A 27,688-nucleotide genomic window follows, 5' to 3' on the forward strand; every position below is an offset into this window, starting at 1 on the left:
GCAATGTGTTAAAAAAAAAGTGTAGTCAAAATATTCATGGGTATTGATGAGCAATGTTTGGTGATCAATGTCATGGAGAAATAACTACATTTAAAGCCAATGTCAGTTATAACATTTTTATAAGATTTACAGTAAAAGCTATATTAGCTGGGGTGTGAGTCTATAAAAAATGAAATGTGATATATATATATAGAGAGAGAGATTTTCTGAATATTCAGCATATAGTAGACAACAATCTCAAATGCGTATGTATATTGAAATGTGATACTAAGCCCAAAAGTATGTTTAACAGTATTTAAAAAATTGTTTTAATAACCCTTTAGATATAAACATTATCACATCAATTCCTGCTGGGTTGTTTGGCAAAATTCAGCAATAAATAATACTTTCTAATATATATATATATATAATGCAAGCTGGCAGAAATGTTAGCACGCCAGGCAAAATGCTTAGCGGTATTTCATCTGTTTTTACGTTCTGAGTTCAAATTTTGCCAAGGTCGGCGTTGCTATTCATCTTTTCGGGGTTGATAAAATTAAGTACCAGTTGCATACTGAGGTAGGTCTAATTGACTGGCACCCTCCCCCCAAAATTCCAGGCTTTGTGCCTAGAATACAAAAGATTATATATATATATATATATATATATATATATATCCAATCCACCAGTATACATATATATATATCAACATCATTATCACCATGTATCATCAACATCACCATCATATCCCCACCTTCTCGTATGTACATTTACACACACAGCTTCTATCACTTCTAGCTTGCCAGTCTGTAAAGATTATGGACATGTACCTTCATATAGACTCAGCAGGAAAAACGAAACTAGAGCTACTGTCTGACAAACAAAAACTGTATATATGTGTGTGTGTATGTATATATATATATATATATATATATATACATGCTTCAACGAAAAACAAATAATAAAAATCTAGAAACTATAACATTGATAAAAATTGACTTACATGTAAAATATATAACTAATGGGAATGTGCACTCTTTCTCTCTCTCTCTCTCTATCTCTCTCTCAATCTCATCTATTTGGAAATAGATTAAATTATATTAAAACAAAACAATTCAAATAACATGATGGACAGAAATTAAGGCTCAAAAAGTGTTGACTGCATTCATTATCAAGTGATAATGTTAATATCCTCTGCATAATATGAAATTAATAAGATCACGCTGAAACCAATGATCATACCAATATTTTGCAGTATGAACAGCTGCATTTTACCAACATCCTGGTTTTCTTTGGCTTCTACAACTTGATTCATTTCTGGCATCTGTAATGTAAAACAAAGTCGAGTTACAAAGTGATATATATATTTTAAAATCCTTATTGTTGCCAATATCATTAACATCACAGCTTCAACTTTTAGTTTTCTATATTGATTTGAATGAAAGGCCACTATCCCTGGTGAAGAGGATTGGCCTGCAAGAGTCCTGTGTTGGCGCCACACAAAAATCACTTTTGTTGGTGTCACGTTAAAAGCATCCATCACACACTGTAAAGTGGTTGACAATTAGGAAGGGCATCCAACTGTAGAAACCAAGCCAAATCAGGATGGAACCTGGTGCAACTCCCCAGCTTGCCATCTCTGATCAAATTGCCCAACTCATGGCAGCATGGAAAACAGATGTTAAAGGATGATGATTTGTGAGATTTGTGGAAGTTATTTAAGCTATCAGACATATGCCAGAATAAAAATCGTTCATGTAATAAAAATTTAAAAAAACTTAACGGTGATAATGATAACAGTAACAAAAATAATATTGGTATCGATGATATCAATGGCAGCAATGATAACAAAATAGTGATTTTCAATGAATGAGAAAGTAAATGCTTCTAAAATAAAATGTAAAAATGTAATGTAAGATGTAATGTAAAAATAATTTTAATGCAAATTGATGAAATTATATTCTACAGAATAGAATATTTAAAGTTATTTCATTCCATAATTTATTCTTAAGAATTGAAAATCATATTAGAATTTTTGCTATAGAAATTGGAAACAGGATTAAAATTATTAAATACAGTAATCACTTGCTCTATTGCGGTTCACCTATCGTGCCCTCCATACATAGCGGATTTTTCTGGCTAATATATGTAAATTTATATCGCAGACACCTCAGTATATCATGGGTTTCTGCAGCCGATAGGTATTTATATTTTTTTAGATTTCAATTATTTCTGTGGTAAAATAAGCATTTTCATGCCTAAAAATTAATAAACTAATAAATAAAAATACAGTACAGTACTGCACTGTATAATACATTAATTAAAATATATTAAAAGAAAATACATAGTGTACTGTAGGTGAAAGTAAACAAAGAATTGCACATACTGTGTGGAAAACGAAACTCGGGAGGTGAGTGTGTGGTGTTGTTTTGCAGTTATAATAAAATAAATATATACCAATTATAAAAATTGGTAATAATAAATATACAGTACAGTACTGTTTCTACTTTGCTGATTTTCACCTATCGCAGTGGGGTTTGGAATGTAACACCTGCGATCGTTGAGGGATTACTAGTATTTTTTCTTTTTTCCATGTTCAGTAAACAACTTATCAATAAGTAAAATGCTGTTTGTTTCTCCTGCCTTCTTTATCTGGCTTCACTATCATCAACAATGAATACAGCTTAAACAAATAATAACAATTTCTCTACCTAAAGCATTTCAAGAGCATCATGTAAAATATATCCATTGAAAAATATGGAGTTGGTTTCAAAGGTCTACAAAACATTCTCTCTTCAATTTACAATTACACATATAAAACATCTTTCCATGCACCACAGAACTACGCCTGACTGGCCTTCGTGCGGGTGACACGTAAAAGCACCCACTACATTCTCTGAGTGGTTGGCGTTAGGAAGGGCATCCAGCTGTAGAAACTCTGCCAAATCAGATTGGAGCCTGGTGTTGCCATCCGGTTTCACCAATCCTCAGTCAAATCGTTCAACCCATGCTAGCATGGAAAGCGGACGTTAATCGATGATGATATATGATTACATGGCAAATTGATAAATTCAAACAAGAGAGAGAAACTAAGATTTTAAATCTTAAGAGATAAAACAAATGAACAAAATTACTTTAACCCTTTTGAAACTAACTAATCTGCCCCTCGTTCTATGATGTAAATTTCCTGTTTTGTAGTGATCTAAATTAAAATCTCCTATCAAAATTGGATGTTAATTTATGTTCCTAACAACAGTTTCATAATAACAAACTTGCTTTACTAAATTCTTCATTATTTTCAAAATTAACTGAAATAAAAGCAGTGTATTTCAATAGAAATTTGAAAATGAAAGACTTAACATAAATCCTATGATTCTTTATCATTTTATTATTGATGATGAAGTTTTATTTCCTGACAAATTACACAAATATTTATTTGAAAGACAGCCATATTTAAATACATAAAAGCCGATGCTTGAAAAATAACCATAGCTTTACTATTATTGAAGGAGAAATTTGCTTGTCTTCAGATAATTATATCTATTTTGACAAACTTACTTAACTTTGAGTGTCACACTCAATTTGAAGAATAGTTACACTTAATCCAGAATGATTAAGCAATTAACACTTTAACTGAATTCAGAAATATTTGCTATTTTATAAATGTATTTCATTAATAACTTCAGTATTTGTGGTTAAGAACCATAATAATTTTAATTACATCACTGTGGTGCTAGGTTATGGTTAAAGTTAAAGGGCAGTGATATGTTACTTCTTAGATATGTAATCCTTACTCTAGTATGAGATGCCCTACAAATCACTACAGTGGTGTCACATCAAAATGTCCTACTAATCACTCAACAATGGTGTCACACTGAAATGCCTGAATGTTCCAACAGTGTTTCATCATAGAATTCATTTAGCCAGGTTCTGATGTCACAATCTTCATCATGCCAAATTCCAACTAATTGACTTGTGACTGTTACAACTCCAACAAAACCATTGATTAATGATGAAAAACAAACCAAAAAAATTGAACTCTTACCATGTCTACAAGTGAGATATAGAGAAACATGCCACCAGCTACTCCAAATATCCAAGTATGAGCTGCAGTAACTTCAGCCAATACAATACCAAATATAAGACCAACATAACACATACAAGCAGACAAGAAATTAAAGAGCAGAGCTCTTTTTAATGTCATGCCAGAATTTAAAAGGATAGCAAAATCTCCTGCAAAGAAAGATAAGAAATGGAGTACCAATTAGATAATTATTGACATAAAATTCATTAGAAAGTCAGTGTATTTCCATTTTGGAAATCTTCAATGTTAAGATATTACCTTTGTGAAGTAGGATCATAATCCTAAATAATGCTTTTAGATAATACAGTTGATGTGTCTCGTGAAAATATTAAAATTTCAAGAAAGATTTTAGTCAACAAGATGAGTTAAATCAACACTTCACAACACAATGACCAAATGGGATTCTGCTGTAATCATATTCTTTATTGTGATTCTCCAGAATAGAGCTTTCTGCTGACATCATTGTCATAAATTAAATCTTAACACCCATTTGCCATAGCAGCATTTGTTGGATGAACTAATTTAGATATAAATCATAAAAGTTAATAAATTCTAGTTGCAGTGAAGTCCCTATTAAAATGCTCAGATATATGTAAATGGTGCTAAGTCAAAACCTTTCAATGTGGGTGTTGGACTTTGGTAGGAGTGTGTATAGTCGCATCTTCTTTTCATAATTTTCAAGAACTGGAATGACATGCACAACTGTTGTGGAAGTGGTATCACAATCAGTGAATGTAGGATCAGTCGGTTGATATTGGCAAAAGACATGGTGCTACATGGCTCATCCAAATAGGTTTGCTGCCCAATGCTGCAAGGCAAGGATGAGAATTAGTGTTGTGAAGACATTCTTCAAGCCAAGCCAACTGGCAGAAGGGCCTAGGGGTAGACCAAGAACGAGATGGTTGGATGATATCCATAGTCTCAGTTGGTTACATTTGGGAATCCAGCCAGAAAGTATAATGACAATTGCTTCTGAGAGGATTCTATGGAGGAATCACCTGAAACCTATGCTCCTATGACCTTCCTAGGAATAGGGAGTGGAGAAAATGGATGGAATAGATAACTTCAAGCATATCAAGCTTTCAAATTCCAGCATTCAATATATATTAGATGTTAAGCAGGAAGTATCATGTAGCATAAATTGTATTGTGCATACATGAGCAATTGCTAAAACAATGTGGTTAGCAAAACAGAAGGGGCAATTGGTTTCTAAGAGAGAAAAAAAAAGAGCTGTTTTACCTATCCAGTTAGAGCTCTTTGGCCTCATGCCACTGTACAACTATTCCCTTTGTTTAATTATTTCTTGTATCCCCTCTCTCTCTCTCTCTCTCTCTCTCTCTGGGAGAGAGGCACAAGCACATACACACATGGCAGTAACTTCCGCCTACCAAATTCAATCACAAAGCTTCAGTCGCATTTCTTATTTAGTTACATTTTTGCTTTATATTACTTTGTGTTAAGAACAGTGCAATAATGGCTGAAACAGTAGATCAACAGACTGCATACTATACAGTAATTAGTTTCATATCGCTGTATCCCATAGGAGCTATCTTTGTCTTTTATTTTGTTAGAGTCAATAAAATAAGTACTAACATTAATTAGGATCAATTCAATTGATCATAGCTCTCTTAAAAATGTCAAGCCAACAATAAAAAAAAACAACCTGATATTTGATTTTAAAAAATGTATCTCAACTTTTTGCCACTGCTTCATTTTGTAAATATAATGTTTCTTACCTAATTCATGAGGTAGTTCTTCACAAATAACAGCAAGAGAAACACTGATGCCAGTCATTACGGAAGAACTGAAAGCAGCTCCAATGGACAAGCCATCAATAAAATTATGTAAAGCATCACCAAATATAATCATCCAAGCAACAGTTTTGATTGGTTTCTTTTTATTTGTTTTAATGATGCAGTCATTATAATCTCCACGACTGTTCTGTTGATTAAAAAATAAAAAAATAAATAAATATGAAACAAAATGTATATCAAACATCATTGTAGTCAGCACCATCAAATCTGAAGAGATATATCATATTTCTCTCACATTGTGCTTTTCTGCTACAAATCTCATACATAAATTACCTCTCACAATCCTTTTCCAAAATTGAATTCTCACACTTTTCCCTCCAAACAATTCTATGGCTTCTGCACCTACTTATCAAACTATAATTTTATAAAGCATGATAGATATCTTAATTAACATGCACATAACTAAGAAGTGTGAAATACTATTGCAGTGTTACACAACTGGCCTCAAAGTCTTGAGTTCAAATGCTATAAGATTTATCTACCTAACTGAAGATCAGTGTCATTCCTATACTATTCACCACTAAGTCATTGGCAAAGTAAAGAGGATCCAGATGCCAAATACTTTTTCCAACAACAGAAGCAAACATACCAATTTGTAGAGTTATCCAACACCAATTCCGTGCATACTAAATTAACATGAAATTCATCATCAGCGTTTAACGTCCGCTTTCCATGCTAGCATGGGTTGGACGATTTGACTGAGGACTGGCGAACCAGATGGCTACACTAGGCTCCAATCTGATTTGGCAGAGTTTCTACAGCTGGATGCCCTTCCTAATGCCAACCACTCCGAGGGTGTAGTGGGTGCTTTTACGTGCCACCGGCACAAAAGCCAGTCAGGCAGTACTGGCAACAGCCACGCTCAAAATGGTGTATTTTACGTGCCACCTGCACAGGAGCCAGTCCAGCGGCACTGGCAATGACCTCGCTTGAATGGCTTTTCACGTGCCAGTAAGGCGACGCTGGTAACGATCACGCTCAAATGGTGCTATTTACGTGCCACTGGCACGGAAGCCAGACAGCTGCTCTGGCAACGATCACGCTCAGACGGTGCTCTTAGCGCTCCACTGGTACAGGTGTCATCACGATTTCACTTTCACTTGCCCCAACAGGTCTTCGCAAGCCGAGTTTAGTGTCCAATGAAGGAGAGGTTGGCATGGGTGCCAGTCATCGAATATGGTTCGATTTCGATTTCACTTGCCTCAACAGGTCTTCACAAGCGGAGTTTAGTGTCCGATGAAGGAAAGGTACACATAAGTGGGCTTTAACTTCTTTTCATTACATACAAAGTTTTGTACTTATTTATCAACTCCTACAAAAGATACAGAGTTAGTTTACACCAAAGCATATAGTCTGGTACTTTGCTTCCTTGATCATATTCACATAGAAATTTAAGATACTAAACAATAATGAAAGATTACGAGAATTTTAAGATTTGATTTGAACTTACATCATTACAATTTGTTTCAGTTTTAACTTGTATATCTAAAAATTCACTGCTGTTAGTTCGACCCAAGCTTGATGTGCATTGACTAGCAGACGCATGATAATTTGAAGGATCTTTCAGCTTTGCAGTGTCATTGTCTACAGGAGTCTTGGATTTCACAGAACAAACAATATCTGATATATTGGGATTTTCTTCCACACAACTAATTTGGCGGTTTTTGTTTTTATCCTGAAATTGAGCAAAAAAGAAACAGGTAATAGTCACTTTGGCAACAAAATTTGATAAACATCAAAATTGGAGTAGCTGTTGAAAAGATGTTGATGCTTAAAACTATAACAGACAGTTACAATATAAGCTCTACACTATATCTTCACAAGGTATGCACCTTAATTCTAATGAGAAGTACAATCACATTCAACCACCATAAAGTCATGAATGTTAAGCTATAATTCCCTTAACTCCTATTGGAAGAGGTTGACAGGAATAAAGCTTGGTGTATCCTACCTAAAATACTAAGGTAGCATAATGTACACTAAGAAAAAAATATGCTTTTAAAACATAATCAGAGTTACAGTAAGTTTTTTTTAGGGCAGAAATTCAATTGTTGTTAGAATCTAGAATATAGTAGGGAAAAAAAATATCCACATCTTACTGTTAACAATATCAGAAGGCTAAAAAGTGTATTTGGTGTTGAAGCATCTGAATTTTAAAACAATGATGAAATATGTTTACTCACCATTATCATGCTATATTCTGCTTCATCATCATCATTGTTGTTCTAAAAGAAGGGATGAAACAAAACACAATAAAATGATTTTAAAGTTAAAACTCATTTGCGAATATAGCTGAAATTATGAAAAAAACGTAGATATTTTTAAAATTATTTTATAAGTTTTCTTTTTGTCAATATACAAGTTGTAGTTATAGAATGTGAAGGCGCATGGCTCAGTGGTTAGAGCGTCGAGCTTACGATCGTGAGGTTGTGAGTTCGAATCCCGGACCGGGTTGTGTGTTGTGTTCTTGAGCAAGACACTTTATTTCACGTTGCTCCAGTTCACTCAACTGTAGAAATGAGTTGCAACGTCACTGGTGCCAAGCTGTATCGGCCCCTTTGCCTTTCCCTTGGATAACACTGGTGACGTGGAGAGGGGAGGCCGGTATGCATGGGCGACTGCTGGTCTTCCATAAATAACCTTGCCCGGACTTGTGCCTCGGGGGGGGGGGGGTAACTTTCTAGGTGCAATCCCATGGTCAGTCATGACCAAAGGGGGTCTCAGCAATTATAGAATATAATGTCATCAACAGAAAGAGTTATCAGTTTGTCCCTTTTTATTTTTCCAATAGTGACAATCAAATTCAATGTGTAACAATTTAAGAACTTTTCTGATTATTTTAGGCCTTTCAAGAAAAGAAAGTATTGTTAATTATTAAAAATTCATGCATAAAGGCTTCCATTCTAATATTTTCCTCAGCTAAAACAAACAATTACAAAATACATAGAATAAAATCTGATTTGTGGACCTAACAGGGTATTTCTTTAAAATTCATTATGATTTCATGTAACTGAGTTAGTTGCTTGACCTTTAGCTAAATTTCAATATGAAATTTCAGCTCTATTGGCTTCAATGAAAATGATATCCCTCTTTCAAAAATGAAACACAGAAATGGCTTCTCACCATCACTTCTCATTTCATGTAAGTATTTAAGCTCACTACTGCAACCTAACAAATCAGTCATCAATTACACACTGTCCTAACTGCTTAATATAAGGCTTCCTATGTTTTGACAGTTTTTCAAAGTAAGACTCTGGTTTCATGAAATTTAGTGGATGAGAGATAAATCTTTCTTTGCATAAAGTGCCAGTCTATTTCAGATAGCATTGCCAGACATGGTACATATTCCCAACAGCTAGGTGAATGAAAGGGTAGTAATACATAAAATGGACTCTATATGTTTTAATAATTCTTGAAATAATATACTCTTATGTATACTGATAATGTAGGCATTATAGGGTTAAGAAAATTACTCAGAACAATCAAAGAAGCATGTGTGGATTTGAACTTTTTTTTGTCTCACTGAATATTATTGCAACATACTTTAGTTACACCACACAAATGTCATTATCATTTCAATGTTCAATTTTCCATGTTTGTATAGGTCTAACAGAATTTAAGGCAATTAAAATGAAATAGTATCTGATGATCACATTAGCACAATCTAATGCACAGCCTATTTCATAGTCCCTTACATTATATGTTTAGAAATAGATTTAACAGTTGCTTTGTAAGTAAAGTTATATGTAAAAAGATTGCCACCTGATGAAATTCTGTTATTCTCTCCATGGCCACAAGACCACACATTTTTGAGGAGGAAATAGTCAATTATGTTAATGCTAGTACTTGACAAGCACTTTATTTTTGCTTCTGTGGAAGGATGAAAGATATGGCCAACCACAGCAGGATTTAAACCCCAAAGTATAATAAAACCTAACTATATACTGTAAGATGCACTGACTGATGTTCTAAGAATTCTGCCAACTCACCACCCTCCAGGAATGTTGCTAATTATGTACTAACTGACAGTACCATTATCAATTTAACAACCATTTTGCCTTGCATCACCATATTGAAGACATTGTTATCAGATATTATAAAATGTCAGAAAGAATGGAACAGATGTATCTATAATGTACATAGATGGAAAGTTAAGAAGAAAAAATTACAGTAAAACGAAAGCAAAAAAAATCTTACCTTCTTCCATTCAAATGCTGACTTTAGGAATCTTTCAATAAGGAAAAATAAATATACCCCTCCCATAATTGTCGTGCTCATCCATAAATAACCATGTCGGTCCTCTTGTGTACCAACAAGTTCAAAGGCCTGGAAAGAGAACCAAGAAAATTACAAAATCAAGATGTTTTATATTAATTTTGAACTTCAGTTTTGAATATCTGATATCCACTATTTCATTACAGTATGGTATGGGTATATTTAATTTGATCATCAAATGAGATGGTATCAAAAAGTTCCCAGACTAGTTCTGTAGCACGCCAACAAATGGCAGCACATGGTTGCATGTGCAGTGAGAGCTAGCAGTGACCTTCATGAGGCAGTGTGCCATGTGACGTGTTTATTTCGCAAGTTGTGAAATTTGTGTTTTGTGTTCATGTGTATGCTGTAATCTGCAATTTTGTCACGGACAGGAAGTTGGAACAAAGAGCCAATGTGAAATTTTGCATTAAAGTTTGGAAGTCTGCTACAGAGACATCGAGCATGTTTTGGCAAGCTTACAGCAACAAGGCAATGGGTCACACTGTCGAATCCTCAGCCAGGAAGTCTGCTCTCTAATCAAAACTGTCAACTGAAGTATTTCCTATCAAATAAACAAATTGCATTCATCTTTTCCACATCTTTTATATAAGGACTACAGAGACACAAACTTTCCATCATTTATCCCTACTTACACATGAGAATAAGACCACAAATTTGTGAAGGAGTGGAAAATTTCCATTTGTCAGAAAAGATTTTCCAAATGTGAAAATGTAATACTGCATCACCTGCGCATATATACATATGCACAAATGATGCAGTATTACATTTTCACATTTGGAAAACCTTTTCTGATATGTTGGAATTTCTGGTAATGTACATCACTTCTAAGTATAAAACAAATATATATATATATTACCTTTTTCCATGTTTTGCCACCTGTTATGTTCTTGTTCTATTTTTGTTTTTTTGTTTTGTTTTTTTCAATATATTATCTTTTACTTGTTTCAGTCATTGGACTGCAGCCATGCTAGGCTAGTCAAATAAATTGACCCCAGTACCTATTCAATGAGTCTCTTTACCAAGTTGCAAAGTTACAGGGACATAAACAAATCAACATTGGTCATCAAGTGGTGGTGTGGGACAAAGAAATACACAAACACATACACATTATTTAAAACAGTTTGATGCTACTTCAAGTTTCAAAAGCCCCTAAAAGAAAGCCTACTCCTTCAGGTTTTTGGAATGTTGAATGCCAATTTGACATTCTAGAAACCTGAAGGAGTCTTCCCGTTAGGGGCCTGTAAAACTTGAAGTAGCAAGGAATTGAATCAAACTGTTTTAAATAATGCATGTAACTCCTACTGAATGTATCAAGTGCCCTATTCTTTCATTTGTCTACTCACTCTTTTATGTGTGTGTGTGTGTGTGTGTGTGTGTGTGTGTATATACATACATACACACACACATACACGATGGGTTCCTTTCAGTTTCTTATAACCAAATCCACTCGCAAGGCTTTGATCAGGACCGTAGTAGAAGATTCTTGCCCAAGTGGATCGGAACATAAAACAATGTAATTGGGAAGCAAGTTTCTTACAACACAGGCATTCCTGTGCACACATATATATATATATATATATATATATATATATAAGATCATTTATAAAAAAAACATCTGCAAGAGGAAATAAATTTGAAGAGTATTGAAAATTTGATAACTTACCTCTGGAATTAGGACAAGAAGTCCACTTCCTGCAAGACTTCCCACAGCCAAAGCAACAAGGAAGAGCAAGACTTTTTTATAGATACGTGTATTCATGACTGGCAGCACGACCACACCACAAAGAGCGCACAGGTTGATAAGTGTCACAAACAAGAAACCAAATCCCCATGCTGAAAGAAACCATTGAAAATACCTGAAATCAACATTAGTTTTTTTCTCCTTAAAGGGTGTAGCTATGCACATGTTCCATATGTATACAAGTAGTGTGTGTGTGTGTGGATGTTTATTACTATCAGTGTGTTTGTGCAGGTGTGCATGTCAGTAAATGTATTACTAAAAGGGTGGGTAGAATGGTTTTACTCAAACTCATTTGTTCAGGTCATGTGTACTGAAACTAAATATAAACATCATTCTATGAATACACCTTTTTGATCTATGATAGTTATAATTTAAGCATTGGGATTCCCAAGTGAAAATAGTCAGAGAGAAGTTTATTATATTATCTAAGTAATATTTGCTTATTTACATTTTCAAGTGGGCTTCTTCAGTCAGTCATCAGCATGCTGATTTTCCCATGATTTTACCAGAGAATAATATTTTGTGGTGGCAAGAACAAGTGGGTTTTAGTTTTATGTCCTATAAGTTACTAATTTCAATTTTGCAATGTAGATAAAGATAGTTTATTTTCTAAGCTTCTCTCTTCTTGATCTATTGAAGCTAAGTTATTCAGATAATCTTCGTGTTATATCACCAACCCCCATCTATTTCCAAGTAAGAGATCAAGAGTGAATCGCAGAAGGACCTCAACTCACTTAGGGAAAACAATTTCCAGGCCAGATTCCAAAAGTGGCAGAAATGCTGAAAGTGGTGTATTGCTGTGCAAGGTAACTATTTTCAAGGAGATGATGTTAAAACTAAGGTAAATGTGTTATTTTTTATTAAACATAACTAGTCCGGGAACCTTTTGATACCACCTTGTAGTTTTAGACATCTGAAAAAGAGATGGATTGTCACAGCTGAAATTACTTTGATGATAAATCTACCCTTGATCAGTGTTGACAAAAGGCAAACAGTTGTAAAGGTATTTTTTTCTTTCATTCTTTTTTTTTCTGATAGTGAGCTGTACAGATCTGAAGTATCAGCTTTCACTTAAATGGACAGCTATGTATCTTACTCAAGGACACATCACAATGCTGGTGATAGAATACAAAGTGCTGGCTTTTCAACTGACAGCCAGAAATCCTATTAACTCAGCCACTATAGACACTCAATAAAAATAATAAAATAAATACAAGCAATACACAGAACTTGCAGTGTGGCTAGTCAGAGACAGTAACATCTAGTCAGATTTTCAGCTTTGAAACGGTTTAACTATGGTAACAATTGAATATAACTTCTTTTATTATCATCACCACCACTAATAATTATTATCATCATTACAACTATTCTGACCTCAAATAACATTTTTCTGTTTGTACAAGTTTATCGGGGTACTCCACCCAATACTTTGTATTTTTCATTTGTTTGGTTAGGAGGAAGGGACTATGCCCACAACCTTTGTAGACTCTCCGAGGATGGTTAGATACATGTGATTAACGTTCCTCTTGAATAGTTGCAAGCTGATGGCTACAGGAAGAATGTCCTGAATGGGAATTCTAGAGAGCCAACATTCAGAGAAGAAAGGACAGGATATATTGGTTAGTAAGGAGCCTGAGGAAGTGGGGAGACAATATAAGTGATGAGAGGAGAATAGAGAAGTCAGGAATGCTTGATCGGAGTTGGGCACAAGCCCACTGGAACAGTGATAGAAAAAATGGAAGTGGATTAAGATTTTACATATGCAGAAGGTAGGCTCAAAAGGTGAACATATTGTATGGGCTTATAGAGAGATGGTTCATGGCTAGTAGTTATATAAAACAGAGCTTTGTTTCTACCCTCTCAAAGCATCAAGAACATCTAGACAGAAAACCCTCTGTTCCAGCTGCAACTACAAGGTAGGTATATTTCACAGTAAATTTACAACACAGGTGACAGACTGGAGAGAAATCAATAAAAATTAATGTGTGTAATTATAAAATATATCAAAGGTAGTGAAAAATATGGAAAGGTTGGGTATAATACCTTCAGCAGATTTGTTGTACTTTTGGTTACCTACAGGAACAGTTTTACAGGTGTATAATTGGTGCAGAATGGCAGGTGATAGAAGCAATAGGTCATCTCGTGTAATATTACAGTCAATGGAGAAGTTGTACAGAAAGAGGAGACTGCTGGAATTCATGCACTGCAAATAAATAGGTAAACAAGTGTGTTTATGACATATATGTATATATTTTGTTTACTGTGCTCATGCCTCATATAATGAAGTTGATTATATCAATCTCAGTGCGAATTCAACAGATACTTATTTTTATCAAGCTTGAAGAGATGAAATCAAAATGAACATAAAATTTAAATACGGAATGAAATGGACATAATCAAATACCAGGCACCTACAAATCTTTCTATCCAGCATTGGTGCCAAGTGTTACTGATTCCGACTGTTGCATGGCACCTTGGCCAAGTTTCCTTTTACACATGACAGTGAAATTGACTGTAGGGAAACTCTGTGAAAGCTTGTTGGATGGTCTGAGATTTATGGAACCAGTCACATCACACTCTCTGTAATACTGACTGCCTGAATACAAGTGTGTGTGGAGTACTCAACTATTCACATTGTAATTCATTGAGTAGGTCTTTTTAGTGGTCAGTCAACTGGAACACTCGTCCATCATACGTATGCCAGTGTCAATCTAGCTATTTATATATATACACATTAATCATTAATGATGATGAAATATATAGACAGATAGATTACTGAATACATATGAATATATATATATATATATATATATATATATATATATATATACATATAGATTACTGCATACATATGAAGAATATATATATATATATATATATATATATATATATATATAGATTACTGCATACATATGAAGAATATATATATATATATATATATATATATATATATATAGCATACATATGAAGAATATATATATATATATATATATAGATTACTGCATACATATGAAGAATATATATATATATATATATATATATATATATAGATTACTGCACACATATGAAGAATATATATATATACTTTTACACTTTTATTCTTTAACTGGTTTTAGTCATTTCACAGCAGCCATGCTGGAGCACTGACTTGAAGAGTTTTAGTCAAACAAATCAACCCCAAGACTGTTTTTTTAAAGCCTAGTACTTTATATATGTAGGCCTACCTCTCTGAATTCACACATCAGCAAAGTCATGGAACAGATAGTCAGAGGGAAGCTAATCGCATTCCTTGAAGAAAACAACTTGCTGAGTGATACCCAGCATGGCTTTCGACCAGGTAGGAGCTGCCTGACCCAGCTCTTACTACATTATGACTGGGTGTTGAGGCAGTTACTCAACAACTCAAATGTGGACATAATATACCCTGATTTTGAAAAAGCTTTTGACAAAGTGGATCATGGTATGATACGCCACAAATTGTGTGATCTCGGCATAGCTGGAAAACTTGGAGAGTGGTAACATGACTTTCTGAAAGATAGGAGTCAGGCAGTAGTGGCTAATGGAGCCACCTCTATGAAAATGAAAACACAAATAGTGAGTGGTGTTCCACAGAGCACTGTCTTGGGACCACTGCTTTTTATAGTGGCCCTCTCAGATATGCCCTAAAGTGCCCAGATAGCCACCCTTGCAAGCTACGCAGATGATACAAAAGTCTCACAGAAAATACAGAACCCCAGCGATGTTGCACATTTGCAGCAGGAGTTGGACTCAATTTACAGATGTGTTGAAGATAATAATATGCAGTTTAATGCTCAAAAACTCCAAGCCCTGTGCTACCAGTGTCCAAAACTGAATATGAAACTTACAGAGTACACTGATCCACAGGGAATTTCAATCCCAGAGCATAAATCAGTGAGGAACCTGGGTATTGACATGAGTGATGATACCTCTTTCCAAGTGCACATTACCAGGATGGCGACAAAGTGTAGACGACTGGCTGGATGGATCCTGAGAACATTCAGAACCGGAGATAAGGAAACCATGATGGTCCTCTGAAGGACATTCGTCCTCAGCCACCTGGATTACTGCTCACAGCTATGGTCACCCACCAGTGTGAAATTAACAGTGGACCTTGAAGCAATCCAAAGAAGATCATCTCTTTGTAACTGCTCAGCTACTGGGAAAGGCTGAAACAGCTAAGACTCTACTCCCTGGAGAGAAAGCGGGAGAGGTATGCAATAATATACATCTGGAAAATCCTGGAAGGAATTGTGCCAATTTTGGCATTGAAAGCTACACCAATACCAGAACGGGATGACATTGCATAGTGCCAAAGATCTCAGCAACGCCATTGCACTTCAGGACCAGTTACTGCAACAGCCTGGGTTTCAGGGGCCCACAGCTTTTTAATATTCTCCCCAAGAGCCTGTGGAACCTGCACAAAGTAGATGTAGACGTTTTTAAATCAAAGCTGGACCTCTTCCTGTTGAGAGTCCCAGATGAACCTACCTCACAGTAAGAGGTGCAAATGAGGGTAGCTACATCAAACTCCATTGCAAAGATAATCTGGAACTCAACTGAGGAAAGAAAACTCTGAATGACCCGTCCTTGTTTTCTTTGTATCATCTGTCTGGATGCTCTGTTGTCACTTTTTTGTTATTACCTGTCTGGACGTTTTGCGTTCTTGTTCCATTTTTGTATTTTTTATATATAAAAATATAGCGGCTCTTAACCACTACGCCAGCCCACAGGCATATAGCGTAGTGGTTAAGAGCACAGGCTACTAACCCCAAGATTCCAAGTTTGATTCCAGGCAGTGAACTGAATAATAATAATAATAATAATATCAAAAAATACTTTAGGAATGAGAACCCAGGTTCGAAATTTCCCCAAGACACCTGATGAAGGCTGGAGAGTATATCAGCCGAAACGTGTTAACAACAAACAAGATGAGGACAAATATCCATCAAATGTAAATAATATTCAAAATTTTGTTATAAATTTGTACTTATAATTAGAAGAGTGAGTTAAACATTTAATTCTTTAGCTCTCATCACGACGTCTTTGAATAGGCTCAGGACTAAAAATGTTTAAATCATAAAAGTTTTTTTTGGTTTATATACCAAACCAACCAGAAGTTGAGTAAATAGATGAATTTTAAATGTAGATCACAAGCCATACCAGAAACATCTATGTAGATCACATACTACACCGGTACCATCGTTTCATAGTTATATTATATAATACAGACAAAGATACTATCAAATTTTATGAGCCGCTTTACAAAATTAAAAAGTTCATTGTCATATTTTAAGAGTTGCAAGTGCATGCAAAAATGAAATTTTAGAACAGAGGGTGTAGCCATGTAGGCACAGGTGTGGTTGAGTGGTAAGAAGTTTGCTTCCTAACCACATGGTTTTGAATTTAGTTCCACTGTGTAGTACTTTGACAAAGTGTTTTCTACTATAGTCTTAGGCCAACCAAAGCCTTGTGAGTAGATTTGATAGACAGAAACTGAAAGAAGCCCAATGCTCACATACACACACACACGTGTAAGCATGAGTGAGTATATGTATGTGTCTCCTTGTCTTGACACCACACATGAGTTGTAAAGGAGAGCCACTGTCATACAAGCAGTGTCAGACGTCTTACAATATTCTGCAAGAACATGCCTGACATCTGGCTGTAAAATATCTGCCTCAATAATCTCTGTCCAACCGATACATGCATGGAAATGATTATGATTATGATCATTTCCATGAACTTCATCAAACCAACCTCTATACAGACAGAAAATTACAAGAGTGATGAAATGTTAAGTATAAAGAGCTGTCCAAATTCAGTTTTAGGCTTATGAAGGAAGAATTAGTAAAGAAGCGTGTAATAAATCAATTTGTAATTAATCATCAGACCAGCCTACCTCCCTAGTGGCATTCATTTAAAACAATCACATAATATCAAGACACAAAAATATAAAAAATAAACCCTTTAGTAATGAATGCCCATGGGATTACACTCAGAAAGTTACACTCTGAGGCACAAATCCAAGTGAGGTTGCCCATGCATACCAGCCTCCCCTCTCCATGCTACTCATGTTATCCAAAAGAAAGGCAATGGCCAATAGAGCTTGGCACCAGTGACATTGCAACTCATTTTAACAGCTCAGTGAACTGGAGCAACTGAAATAAAGTGTCTTGCTCAAGAACATAACACACAACCCAATACAGGAATCAAACTCGCCACCTCATACATATACCACAAACATATAATAACAGGCTTCTTTAAGATTCTGTCAACTAAATCTACTCACAAGGCTTTGGTTAGCTTAAGCTATAGAAGGTACTTGCCCAAGATACCACACAGTGAGGCTAGGACTGAAACTATGTGGTTGCAAAGCAAACTTCTTACTACACAGCCACGCCTGAGCCTATAATGCATGTTAAATTCTGGACTCTTAACTAGATAAGGTGACCTACTAGACAGAAAGCCAATCTATCACAAGTAAAATTTCTTGATTACTTAGTACATATTCTTGACTGAAAAGTGAACAAGGGCATAGAGAATTAAATGCAATACTCAAATACATATCAAATTACTTTCAGTAGATTTGAACTTAAGACTATATGTATATATAAGCTGATAAGTCTAATATTGTAGCAATAAATGCTTTTTTTTTTCCTTTTTTTACTCTAACATTTATTTAGTTTGGGTCAAACATGAGATTCCATGAGCCCTTTTATTTGTTTCACAAGTTTAACTTCTCCAAAATCAAAAGGATCACAAGAGAGAGAGAGATGTATGAAAAAAACATACACACACACACACAACACAAGTTTGGGGAAAATTTAGCTCTCCAACCACCACCACCTCCACCATCAGCCAACAGAAAGAACACGACACAGGTTTATGCATATATGTACAAGAGAATGTGCAAATGTGTATATAAGGAAAAGAGAAAATTAAATCACGTACATGTACGCAAGTATAAACAAACATATTTGAGTTTTTGAGATACCATTACTGCATAACATCATGTGGGGTAAAATAATCTTTACTACTAACAAATACAAATTATGCAAACTTCAATAATGAAGCCTGAAACAAGCAGCTCTATACACATAAATTACCCTAAAGGAATTTTAGTAATATCTCTCAGGTGAACTGAAAAAATTTCTTACATTACAAGATCTTTTGATGTTCAACACCAAATTCCTCAAGCTTTAACATAAATCCCAAGCAAACAAGTTTCTCAAGATATGAGGACATCATACTTGTACAATTTCTATGTTATTGACACTTAAAAAGGGCAAGTATTGAGATTATTATTGTATTTTAGCCAAAATTACATGCACACACACTAAAATATACTAAAATGTTACTCATGACAATGATATGGATTTCCAACATGGATGCAAGGCCTCACATTTAGAAGGTTAAAGTGGATTATATTGACCTCGCCACAGGATTTCACTTCTACTTATTATATTGACCTGGAAGAATGAAAAGTAAATCTGATCTTGATAGGGACTAAAAATGAGAATATAAAGAGGTATATCTCAATAGCACATGACATTTTCAAAACAGTGAATGAATCAGAGTGTAAGTTAGGGTGTGTGGAATATGCATGTTCCAGTGGGGCTCCACTCCCTCCCACATGGCCCTTGCAACCCAGGAATGGTTGAAAATATTCATTAACATGTGACATCCAACATGTGGCCCCCTAATGACTGACTGCTGTATCTAGAGTGTGTCCAAGGGTGCCTGATCAGTGGCTCCACAGGGCCAAAGATTCATTGTCATGGACATAGTTTGAGGGAGCAAGATATCCTACCTGATCCTGGCATCCACTCACTTCCATAGAGGTATTAATATTGTCATTTGAGCCAAGGACAGTTTTGCTGACGAGCTTGTTTTCTTGATGTATCTAGCTGAATGTGTAACTTGTTATTTTCTGGAAGTACATTGTTTTTATGTCTGATATCATATATTTTCATTGTGTTTTGTTGTTTTCAGTTTAGGCAGCAAATTGGCAGGATCATTAGAGTGTCAGACAGAACGCTATGCAGGATTTGTTCCAACTATCAGCAGTCTGAGTTCAGATCCTGCAGAGGTCAACTTTGCCTTTCACCCTTTGAAGATAGAAATAGAAAAAAAAAATACCAAACCAGGGCAGTGGATTGGTGGAACCATGAAAACATCAGATAGGATGCTTTGCAGTGTTTGTTCCAGTACTTTGTGTTCTGACTTCAGATCTCATCAAGGCCAACATGAGTGGTAAACTTGACCTGCCAGTTAGCTTAACATCACTATCTAGCATCTTAGGTGCTTTTAGCCGAGCCCATTCTGTTGCAGGTATTCAAGCCTGTCTTCAAGTTAGAGAATATCTTCCTCCCTCCCACCTGTCTTGGAGGCTTAGTAAGTGTCATGGACACTGCCTTCCCTCCTTTCCAAAACATAAGATAAAAATGTTGCCTGGCACACTGTATACATACATGAATATACAAATAGAGAGACATATTTGTTACCCAAAATAAATAACAAAAAAAAAAAAAAAGGAAAAAATAGCAGAACGTTAAATATTCATTTACTTCTAACTGAATTTTTACTTATAAGAGAAAGTCTCTATATGTTTGCTTCCCTCAAATCATACCCTAGCATTTTGAAAAGAAAAGGACACAGGGGACAACGTAGACCTACATACACTTAAAAAGGATGGTATGATCATATCTGGAATGCCTTTAATCATAGGTTTGCTTGACCAGAACTGACCAGGGAGTTGAGGGATAAATAACAATTTGTTAATGAGTGATTCACTTGAAACAATACATTTTGTAAAGAAGCCAAGAAAATCTATCTACTTTCATTGTAGGCCAAAATTTCCATACACGCACACACACAGACATTTTCTAATAAGCTGTGAAGATGAAGACTGTTCGAAAGACCTTGGTTATTATTAACACAATAACAATGTTTATAGTAAGTTGTATTACTTCAGCTTGACAGTACATCCTCCAGAGAAGATACACATAACTTCATGGTTTTTATTTACACACAAAAAACATTCCCCTCTTCTCTCTATTTGAGAGCTTAATTAATGGTTCATCTACCAAGTAAGAGGCAAGTAATGAGAAAATAAGCAACAAATACTAAGTACAATATTGCTGTTGCTGTTGTGATGGGGGAAAACGATAAATAGATAGATATGTCAGATGGTTGATACTTCTCATTTTAAATTTTGTACTATTGCAAAAGATAAATTCTGTCCAACTTTGTTTTACTTGATGTGTAATGTAAGTGTACATGTTCGACAGAGTGCTGGTGCATTAAGAGAAAAGTTAGGTGTAAGAGGAATTAGATGCAGTGCACTAGAGAGGACTGCACTGGTTTGGTCATGTGATGCAGATGGATGCCAACAGCTCCATAAAGTGTTGATCTCTCAAAGCAGATCGAAGAGGGAGACACAGGAAAATGTGGGACTAAGTACTGAAAGACAACTTCAGGATACTGGACCTTTCACACAAGATGACAAAGGACCAAAATACCTGGCGCTTTGCTGTATTCAAAAAGACCTGTCCTTCACAGCAGAAGTGTTAAGGCCACTCCTAGTGAAGAGGATTGGCCTGCAAGAGGCAAGTGCTGGTGCCATGTAAAAAGCACTCATGCCAGTATCACATAAAAATACTTGTGCGGTGCCACATTAAAAGCACCCAGCACACACTGTAGAGTGGTTGGCATTAGGAAGTCATTGCTGGAATGCCGTAGCCCAATCAGGGTTGACTTGAAACCAAAAAACACTTGTAATTTTCCATATAACATTATACACAATTCACCTTTGGAGGCCATCTTTGGTTGGCTATTAACATACAAATAACTGTGAAAAGAATTCTCAAGCAATTCATAGCACTTTTAGAAGTGTACAAGTCAAGTTGAACATTGTAAAGAGTGTTATCCAGTCCAAGTACTGAATTTTATTGAAAGACTTATAGAGAATCTATGTGAAACTTATTAATATTAACGATTTAGATTAGTACAAAATTAGTTGCTCTTCATAGCATCATTAACTGATCTTCACATTCCAATGACTATCTTGGCAAAGATATAAAATTTGCATAGTCTTCTTAATAATATCAAAGACATACAAATGCCTTGTATGTTGATAGCAAAACACATCTATTTTTTAAAAAGCAATCCTGTATCCTCTGATTTTGGCCTGACCTTCATGTAAAACAAAAAATTTGAGATAATATACAATGTTAATTTGTCAGATGAGCTTATCTAGGTACAAACCTAGGCCATTGCATAATGGTGGTTTGGATTGTTGCAGATGTGAAAACTTTTCAAAACCTTTTTATTCAGCATTCTCCTTAGACAATTCTTGTGCTGACAGGAGTTCCTAATTTCATAAGAAAACTAAAGGAGCTTTAACAGAATGGACAAATCTGAACAAAGAGGAGCCTTCAAATAAGGCAGGGTAACAAGAGTAGGATGCTGTTTTGATAAGATCTGAAGTTGATGTTAAATTATAGTCAAAAGACTTGATGTTTAACTAAATGTAAATCAATTGTAATTAAACAGCTGATTGTATATCATACCCCTACTGATGTTGGCAATTTACTAAATGGTGATGAATTTCGAAGAATGATGCTAAGAGTGGACACTGATGTTTTTTTTCATTTTTACTGAAAAGACTTCTCCCATCGTTTTTAAGTGAATATTACAAAACAAAAACAAAAAATTGGGCCAGAATCGGTCCAGAGGGAGGTGTAGAGGAGAGGAAGTAAAAACCTCATAAATTTTCAATTTTTTTTTTTTTTCATAAAAACTTTCCCCAATCATTTCGAAAACCGTGAAAAAGAAACTGGAAAAATCCGAGTGAGGAGTGGCTGTGTGGTAAGTAACTTGCTTACCAACCACATGGTTCCGGGTTCAATCCCACTGCATGGCATCTTGGGCAAGTGTCTTCTACTATAGTCTCGGGCCAACCAAAGCCTTGTGAGTGGATATGGTAGACGGAAACTGAAAGAAGCCCGTCGTATATATGTATATATATATGTGTGTGTGTGTGTGTGTATGTTTGTATGTCTGTATTTGTCCCCCCAACATCGCTTGGCAACCGATGCTGGTGAATTTACGTCCCTGTAACTTAGTGGTTCGGCAAAAAAGACCGATAGAATAAGTACTAGAATAAGTCCTGGGGTCGATTTGTTCGACTAAAGGCGGTGCTCCAGCAAGGCCACAGTCAAATGACTGAAACAAGTAAAAGAGTTATGTGGCCGAAACTCAGCCCATCATTCGACGCCCTTTTCTAAAAAACGGTAAGGAACGACATTCTCCAACATGTCCTTTTTCTTTATTTAACTTGGAAGGGTTGTGCTGATATCTATTTTCATAAAAGTTATGAGGGGAAAAATCAGATCTTGTGAATTTTCCAAAAGTCCTGTTCCCACCCCCTCGAAAAAAATTTCCCCACAAATTTCTTTATAATCATAATCTATGCTCCGAGATTTTTTTCCTTTTTTTTTTTTTATTTTGGACCCATTAAAGATATTCTTTTCTACATTTCAACCAAGTAAGATTATTGTAATACAGACACTTCTTTCAGGTTTATTTTTCGCAATAGCAATCTTCGAGAAAACGTACTTCCCGCCACTGAAGAGCGTTTTTTTTTCATTTCAAAACATTTCTTTCTTTTGTGGGTGGGAGAATCTTGTGAAATATTGATATCCTGAACTGAATCGATAGTTGATCGCTAGTCTCTTAGCGAAGAATGACTGGCCCACAATTTTGGTGTGAGGGAATGAAATCAAGTTAAGTCTTGATAAGTTCTTGTTTTGCTTTTAATTCGTTTAATTTTTATGCAACATGTACAGAAAAAAGTTTTTACAGAATGGCAAGTGTGATTAAAATATGTAATTTGGGGACAAAAATAAATAAACACTCGGTAACAATAGTTTCTTTAATTTCATAATAAGCGATCTCCCAAAAATCTATTTCCTTAATCTTTAAATAGTTTCTAGCATACATATTTACACAATTTTGATTTTGAAATATTTAAAAGAATGGCAAAAGTAAAAAAAACGGAAAGGTCCAGGCAAAAGATGATGAAAAAGAGAAAACATTTTAATCGCGAAAAAGATACGACGGGGTAAGGTGGGTAAGATTTTTTTTAATGCGAATCACAAATGTTTCAGAATACGGAATACAGTAAAAATAACGAAGTAGAAAATCATTTTAGTGGTGGCTGATGTCATCAAGTGTGATGAGGGGGGGGGAGGAGGGGTTTAAAAAATTCTTTTTTTTTTTAATAAAAGACTTCCTCCGATTGTTTAGAAACGTAGGATACAACAAAATAATTTGGAAAGATCCCGACAAAAAAAAAAAAAAAAAAAATGAAGAAATTCCAAATCTTGTGGGACAGCAATTCCTAAAGTCTGCCGAAGAATGGGAAACAAAAATAACTTGGTTCGCATTTTCGAAATTTCATTATGTTATTGCAGTTTTGTGAGATTTGGCTGTTATTTCTAGCATGTGGATAACCGGCTTGAAGGCCTGAGAGTATATATTTTTCTTTTTTTTTTTTTTTCTTGTTGAAAAATTGAAATTTTACAAGCAAATTTCTTTCAGAATCCTAATCTTCGTATCTTTCTACGTATTTCGAAAAAAAAAAAATTTTTTTAAAGTAAGAAACGAAATTTTGAAAATGCGATCCCTGAAAAATTTTCTTTTTCAGAATCGGATCCTCCATAACAAAAAACGTGGGATCCCGTAAAGGAAAAAAAGAAAATCAATATATCCATTTTACCCGAAGTTATGACGGAAAAATCGTATCTTGTGAATTTTCCGAAAGTCCCCATCCCCACCCACCAGGGTCATCAGCGCGCACTTTTTTTTTCATATTCGTTTTCCACACACTTGTTAACACCCCATAGGCTGGTTAATTTTTTTTTTTGTTCCCGGGTGAGGAGCTTTATAGTGACCGAGCTCTCCCTCCCATCTCCCTGTGTTGCTGTTTGTTTACATACTTTCCATGTATTTACACTGACGTTAATTACAAGCAGAAAGCAAAAGAAAAAAAATGAATATACCCAAACATAACAAAAATAATGAATTATCAAGCAAACAAAAATATTTACAAAGCAACAAGGGTGAAAATCAGGCGAAGGTAAAGAATACGCACACCCAGTGTTTAGGTTTAAGGTTAAGGTTTCTGTTACATTGAAAACAGGTGGTGTGCGTATTCTTTACCTCCAATGAAAATCAATTACTAACCTTAATGAATTGTGGATTTTCGAGTGTCGTTTCACTGGCATTATATAGTTGATAATTAGTTGTTTTAACATTATGTGTAACAGACTCATCTCCATTAGAATGACTCTTCGCAGAATGTAAGTTACGATGTGAGTGTGTCTTAAATTCTTCGATCATATGTGCGAATTGGCGTGAATTCATTGTTCCATTAGTTCCAAAAATATTCATAATCTCATCTAGATATTCTTTGGTGACGTTGATGAAATTATTGCGACGAGGTTTTGAGAAGAACGAGAGAGTCCCAATTTTAGGGTCAATATTAGAAGAAATATCATCGCTGAATCTATCGGCCAATGATAGAAGAGGCATAATCAACAGAATGATGATGTGGTACAACTGTACATGACGATAATCCGTGCAACTAGAAGACATGATTAATGAAATATAGAAAAAGAAACGTGAGACATCGAAAGGTGTATGTATATCGGCTCACTACAGATATACAGACCGACCCGGCTCCGAGTAGATATGTAAGCCACGTGCAATGGACAGAAAGTAAAACGAGGATGGACACCTTCTCCCATGTTATGATATGTCGCTTCGAGATCTCGCGTGATTTCGCTGCCTTATGTCGTTGCTAGCTCTGTACGCTACACACCCATTACCACAATTGTCTTGCGTCATCATAATCGCTACGACAATGACTTAACACCACATCTCCCAGATGGCTACAATTCACATAGTCGTAATTATAGTCACTACAGCCACTATATCTCCCACAGTAACACAAACCAACGGCAGAGTTGCGGTTTAAGCACTCCATATAACCCTTCGTACCTTTTAATTTTGGGGAATTTTCTGAAAATTTTTTAAAAAAATTTATTCTACCTACGGGAATTCATACGGTTATGCAAAAAAATTTCATCTTTTAATTACCCCAACCCCATAAATCCTAAAATTTCCACCCTTTCTCGAATTTTTTTAATCATAGTTTTAAGATATGTACAGTTCGAATCTACCATTTGGTTCCGTTTATTATTTCAAAATAATTTTCAGACGAAAAGGTGCGTGATTTAAAAGAGACCACCGGTTGTCAAGCAATGGTGGGACAAACACAGACACAGACACACACGCATACATACATACATATATATATATATATATATATATATATATAAAGTGTAGTATATTGCCACTTAAGTGTGGCTGACCCCTAGGGGTGGATGTTACTGTTGCTTTTAGCCCCAGGAGGACATCTCCTCCAGCTGGTTTATCGACACACGACTGTGTCCTGTTTGCCAAGGGAAGTCATCCCTCTCACCATGATCTGCAGCACGAACGGATCCGGATTTCAGGGTTATTTCCCTTCGTCGGCGTTCGATAGCTGCTTTCAGTTTCGTCTACCAAATCTACTCACAAGGCTTTGGTCGGCCCGAGGCTATAGTAGAAGACACTTGCCCAAGGTGCCACACAGTGGAACTGAACCCGGAACCATGTGATCGGTAAGCAAGCTACTTACCACACAGCCACTCCTACGCATATGTTCGTCATTTCGCTACAATTTCTTTAAAGTAAACAAAATCAAAAACTTATATTGTTGGGGATGCGGTGAAATAAAAGAAAACTTTATTTTGCATATTCCTAATCTTCGATATCTAAAACGTAAGCAACCAAAAAACTTTTTATTTTAAATGCATTTTTCAAGGAGAGGTGCGAAACTGCATTAGCCCCACCAAAAAAAGTTATGAGGGGTTATATGGAGTGCTTAAACAACAGCAAAGAAACCTCTTTGCGGTCGCTCTACTCATTAGAAATAGCAGCCAAACTCCTCAAGAAAATTGGACACATTGGATATTTATGGGTTATTCAGCCTCAGTTCACCTCGGGCTAAATAATTGTTACTGATTTTAGGCTAAAGCCAATGATTTTGAGAGAGAGGATGAGTCAATACCATCAAACACAATATTAGACTAGCCTCAGCGATATTTGGGCTCAGGATGCAAAGAACCAGAATGAATGCAGCAAAGCATTTTCCCCACGTTCAAACGATTGTTAGCTAAGCTACGTAATAATATGGACTTCCCCCACCTATAACTATAGTTTGGTGTCCCACTCCTCGATTCTGCTTCTTTATAACTTTCTTAATAAAGCATATCTTTTAATAATATTTTGTAGAGAAAATGAAAGTAAGGATTATGTTCAATGAAGCTTTCAAAAGTTTATTTTTATATATATTTTTTCATAAAGAAGGTACAAACGTTTGTTTGTTTTTTAACCATTCAACAACTTGCCCATTGTTATTGCACAACAAAAGAAGTACTGGATATTAACTGAGTTGATATTTTTATCAAAATGAAATTGAAAAGTACAAGAAAAAAATTTTCCATTACGTTTTACTTATTACAACAAATGGAAAGAGTACTTTTGACTCGTATATTATTCGGATACGTGTAAGCCGGGAAGTTTTTTTATGTCGTATCTTCCAATTCAGCTAACTGGATCCTAATCCACCAAGGGAAGGTATGTCGGAAGAAAGTAATTCAA

At 35.4% G+C, this 27,688-nt stretch overlaps 1 protein-coding gene across 2 annotated transcripts; it reads right to left on the reverse strand.

Annotated features, from left to right (window-relative positions):
- Nucleotides 1-1,011: 1,011 nt before the first annotated feature.
- LOC106879150 (metal cation symporter ZIP8) lies at nucleotides 1,012-25,754 on the reverse strand. 2 transcript variants are annotated; one of them, XM_014928588.3, is made up of 9 exons: nucleotides 25,166-25,754; nucleotides 13,940-14,099; nucleotides 11,819-11,988; nucleotides 10,075-10,203; nucleotides 8,061-8,102; nucleotides 7,328-7,552; nucleotides 5,800-6,004; nucleotides 4,025-4,212; nucleotides 1,012-1,303 (listed from the first exon to the last, which is right to left on the reverse strand). In XM_014928588.3, the coding sequence occupies exons 1-9, from the start codon at nucleotides 25,574-25,576 to the stop codon at nucleotides 1,151-1,153; spliced, it is 1,683 nt and encodes a 560-aa protein (XP_014784074.2). In that variant the 5' UTR covers nucleotides 25,577-25,754; the 3' UTR covers nucleotides 1,012-1,150. The 2 variants fall into 2 exon arrangements, with proteins under 2 accessions (XP_014784074.2, XP_089208770.1); XM_089352644.1 differs by lacking the exons at nucleotides 1,012-1,303; nucleotides 4,025-4,212 and adding an exon at nucleotides 4,683-4,871.
- Between the last annotated feature and the right edge of the window lie 1,934 nt (nucleotides 25,755-27,688).

Source organism: Octopus bimaculoides, chromosome 5 (genome assembly GCF_046866305.1).
Source record: "Octopus bimaculoides isolate indiv1 chromosome 5, ASM4686630v1, whole genome shotgun sequence".
NCBI lineage: Eukaryota > Metazoa > Mollusca > Cephalopoda > Octopoda > Octopodidae > Octopus > Octopus bimaculoides.

What these genes read in the sequence shown, in the direction of transcription:
- LOC106879150 (XM_014928588.3), bottom strand. Translation starts at nt 25,576, where the DNA reads ATGTCTTCTAGTTGCACGGATTATCGTCATGTACAGTTGTACCACATC. An exon ending in AGAACTACCTCATGAATTAG is followed by an intron (nt 4,213 to 5,799) that starts GTAAGAAACATT and finishes CTTTCTTTGCAG; the next exon opens with GAGATTTTGCTATCCTTTTA. An exon ending in ATATCTCACTTGTAGACATG is followed by an intron (nt 1,304 to 4,024) that starts GTAAGAGTTCAA and finishes TTTACATTACAG; the next exon opens with ATGCCAGAAATGAATCAAGT.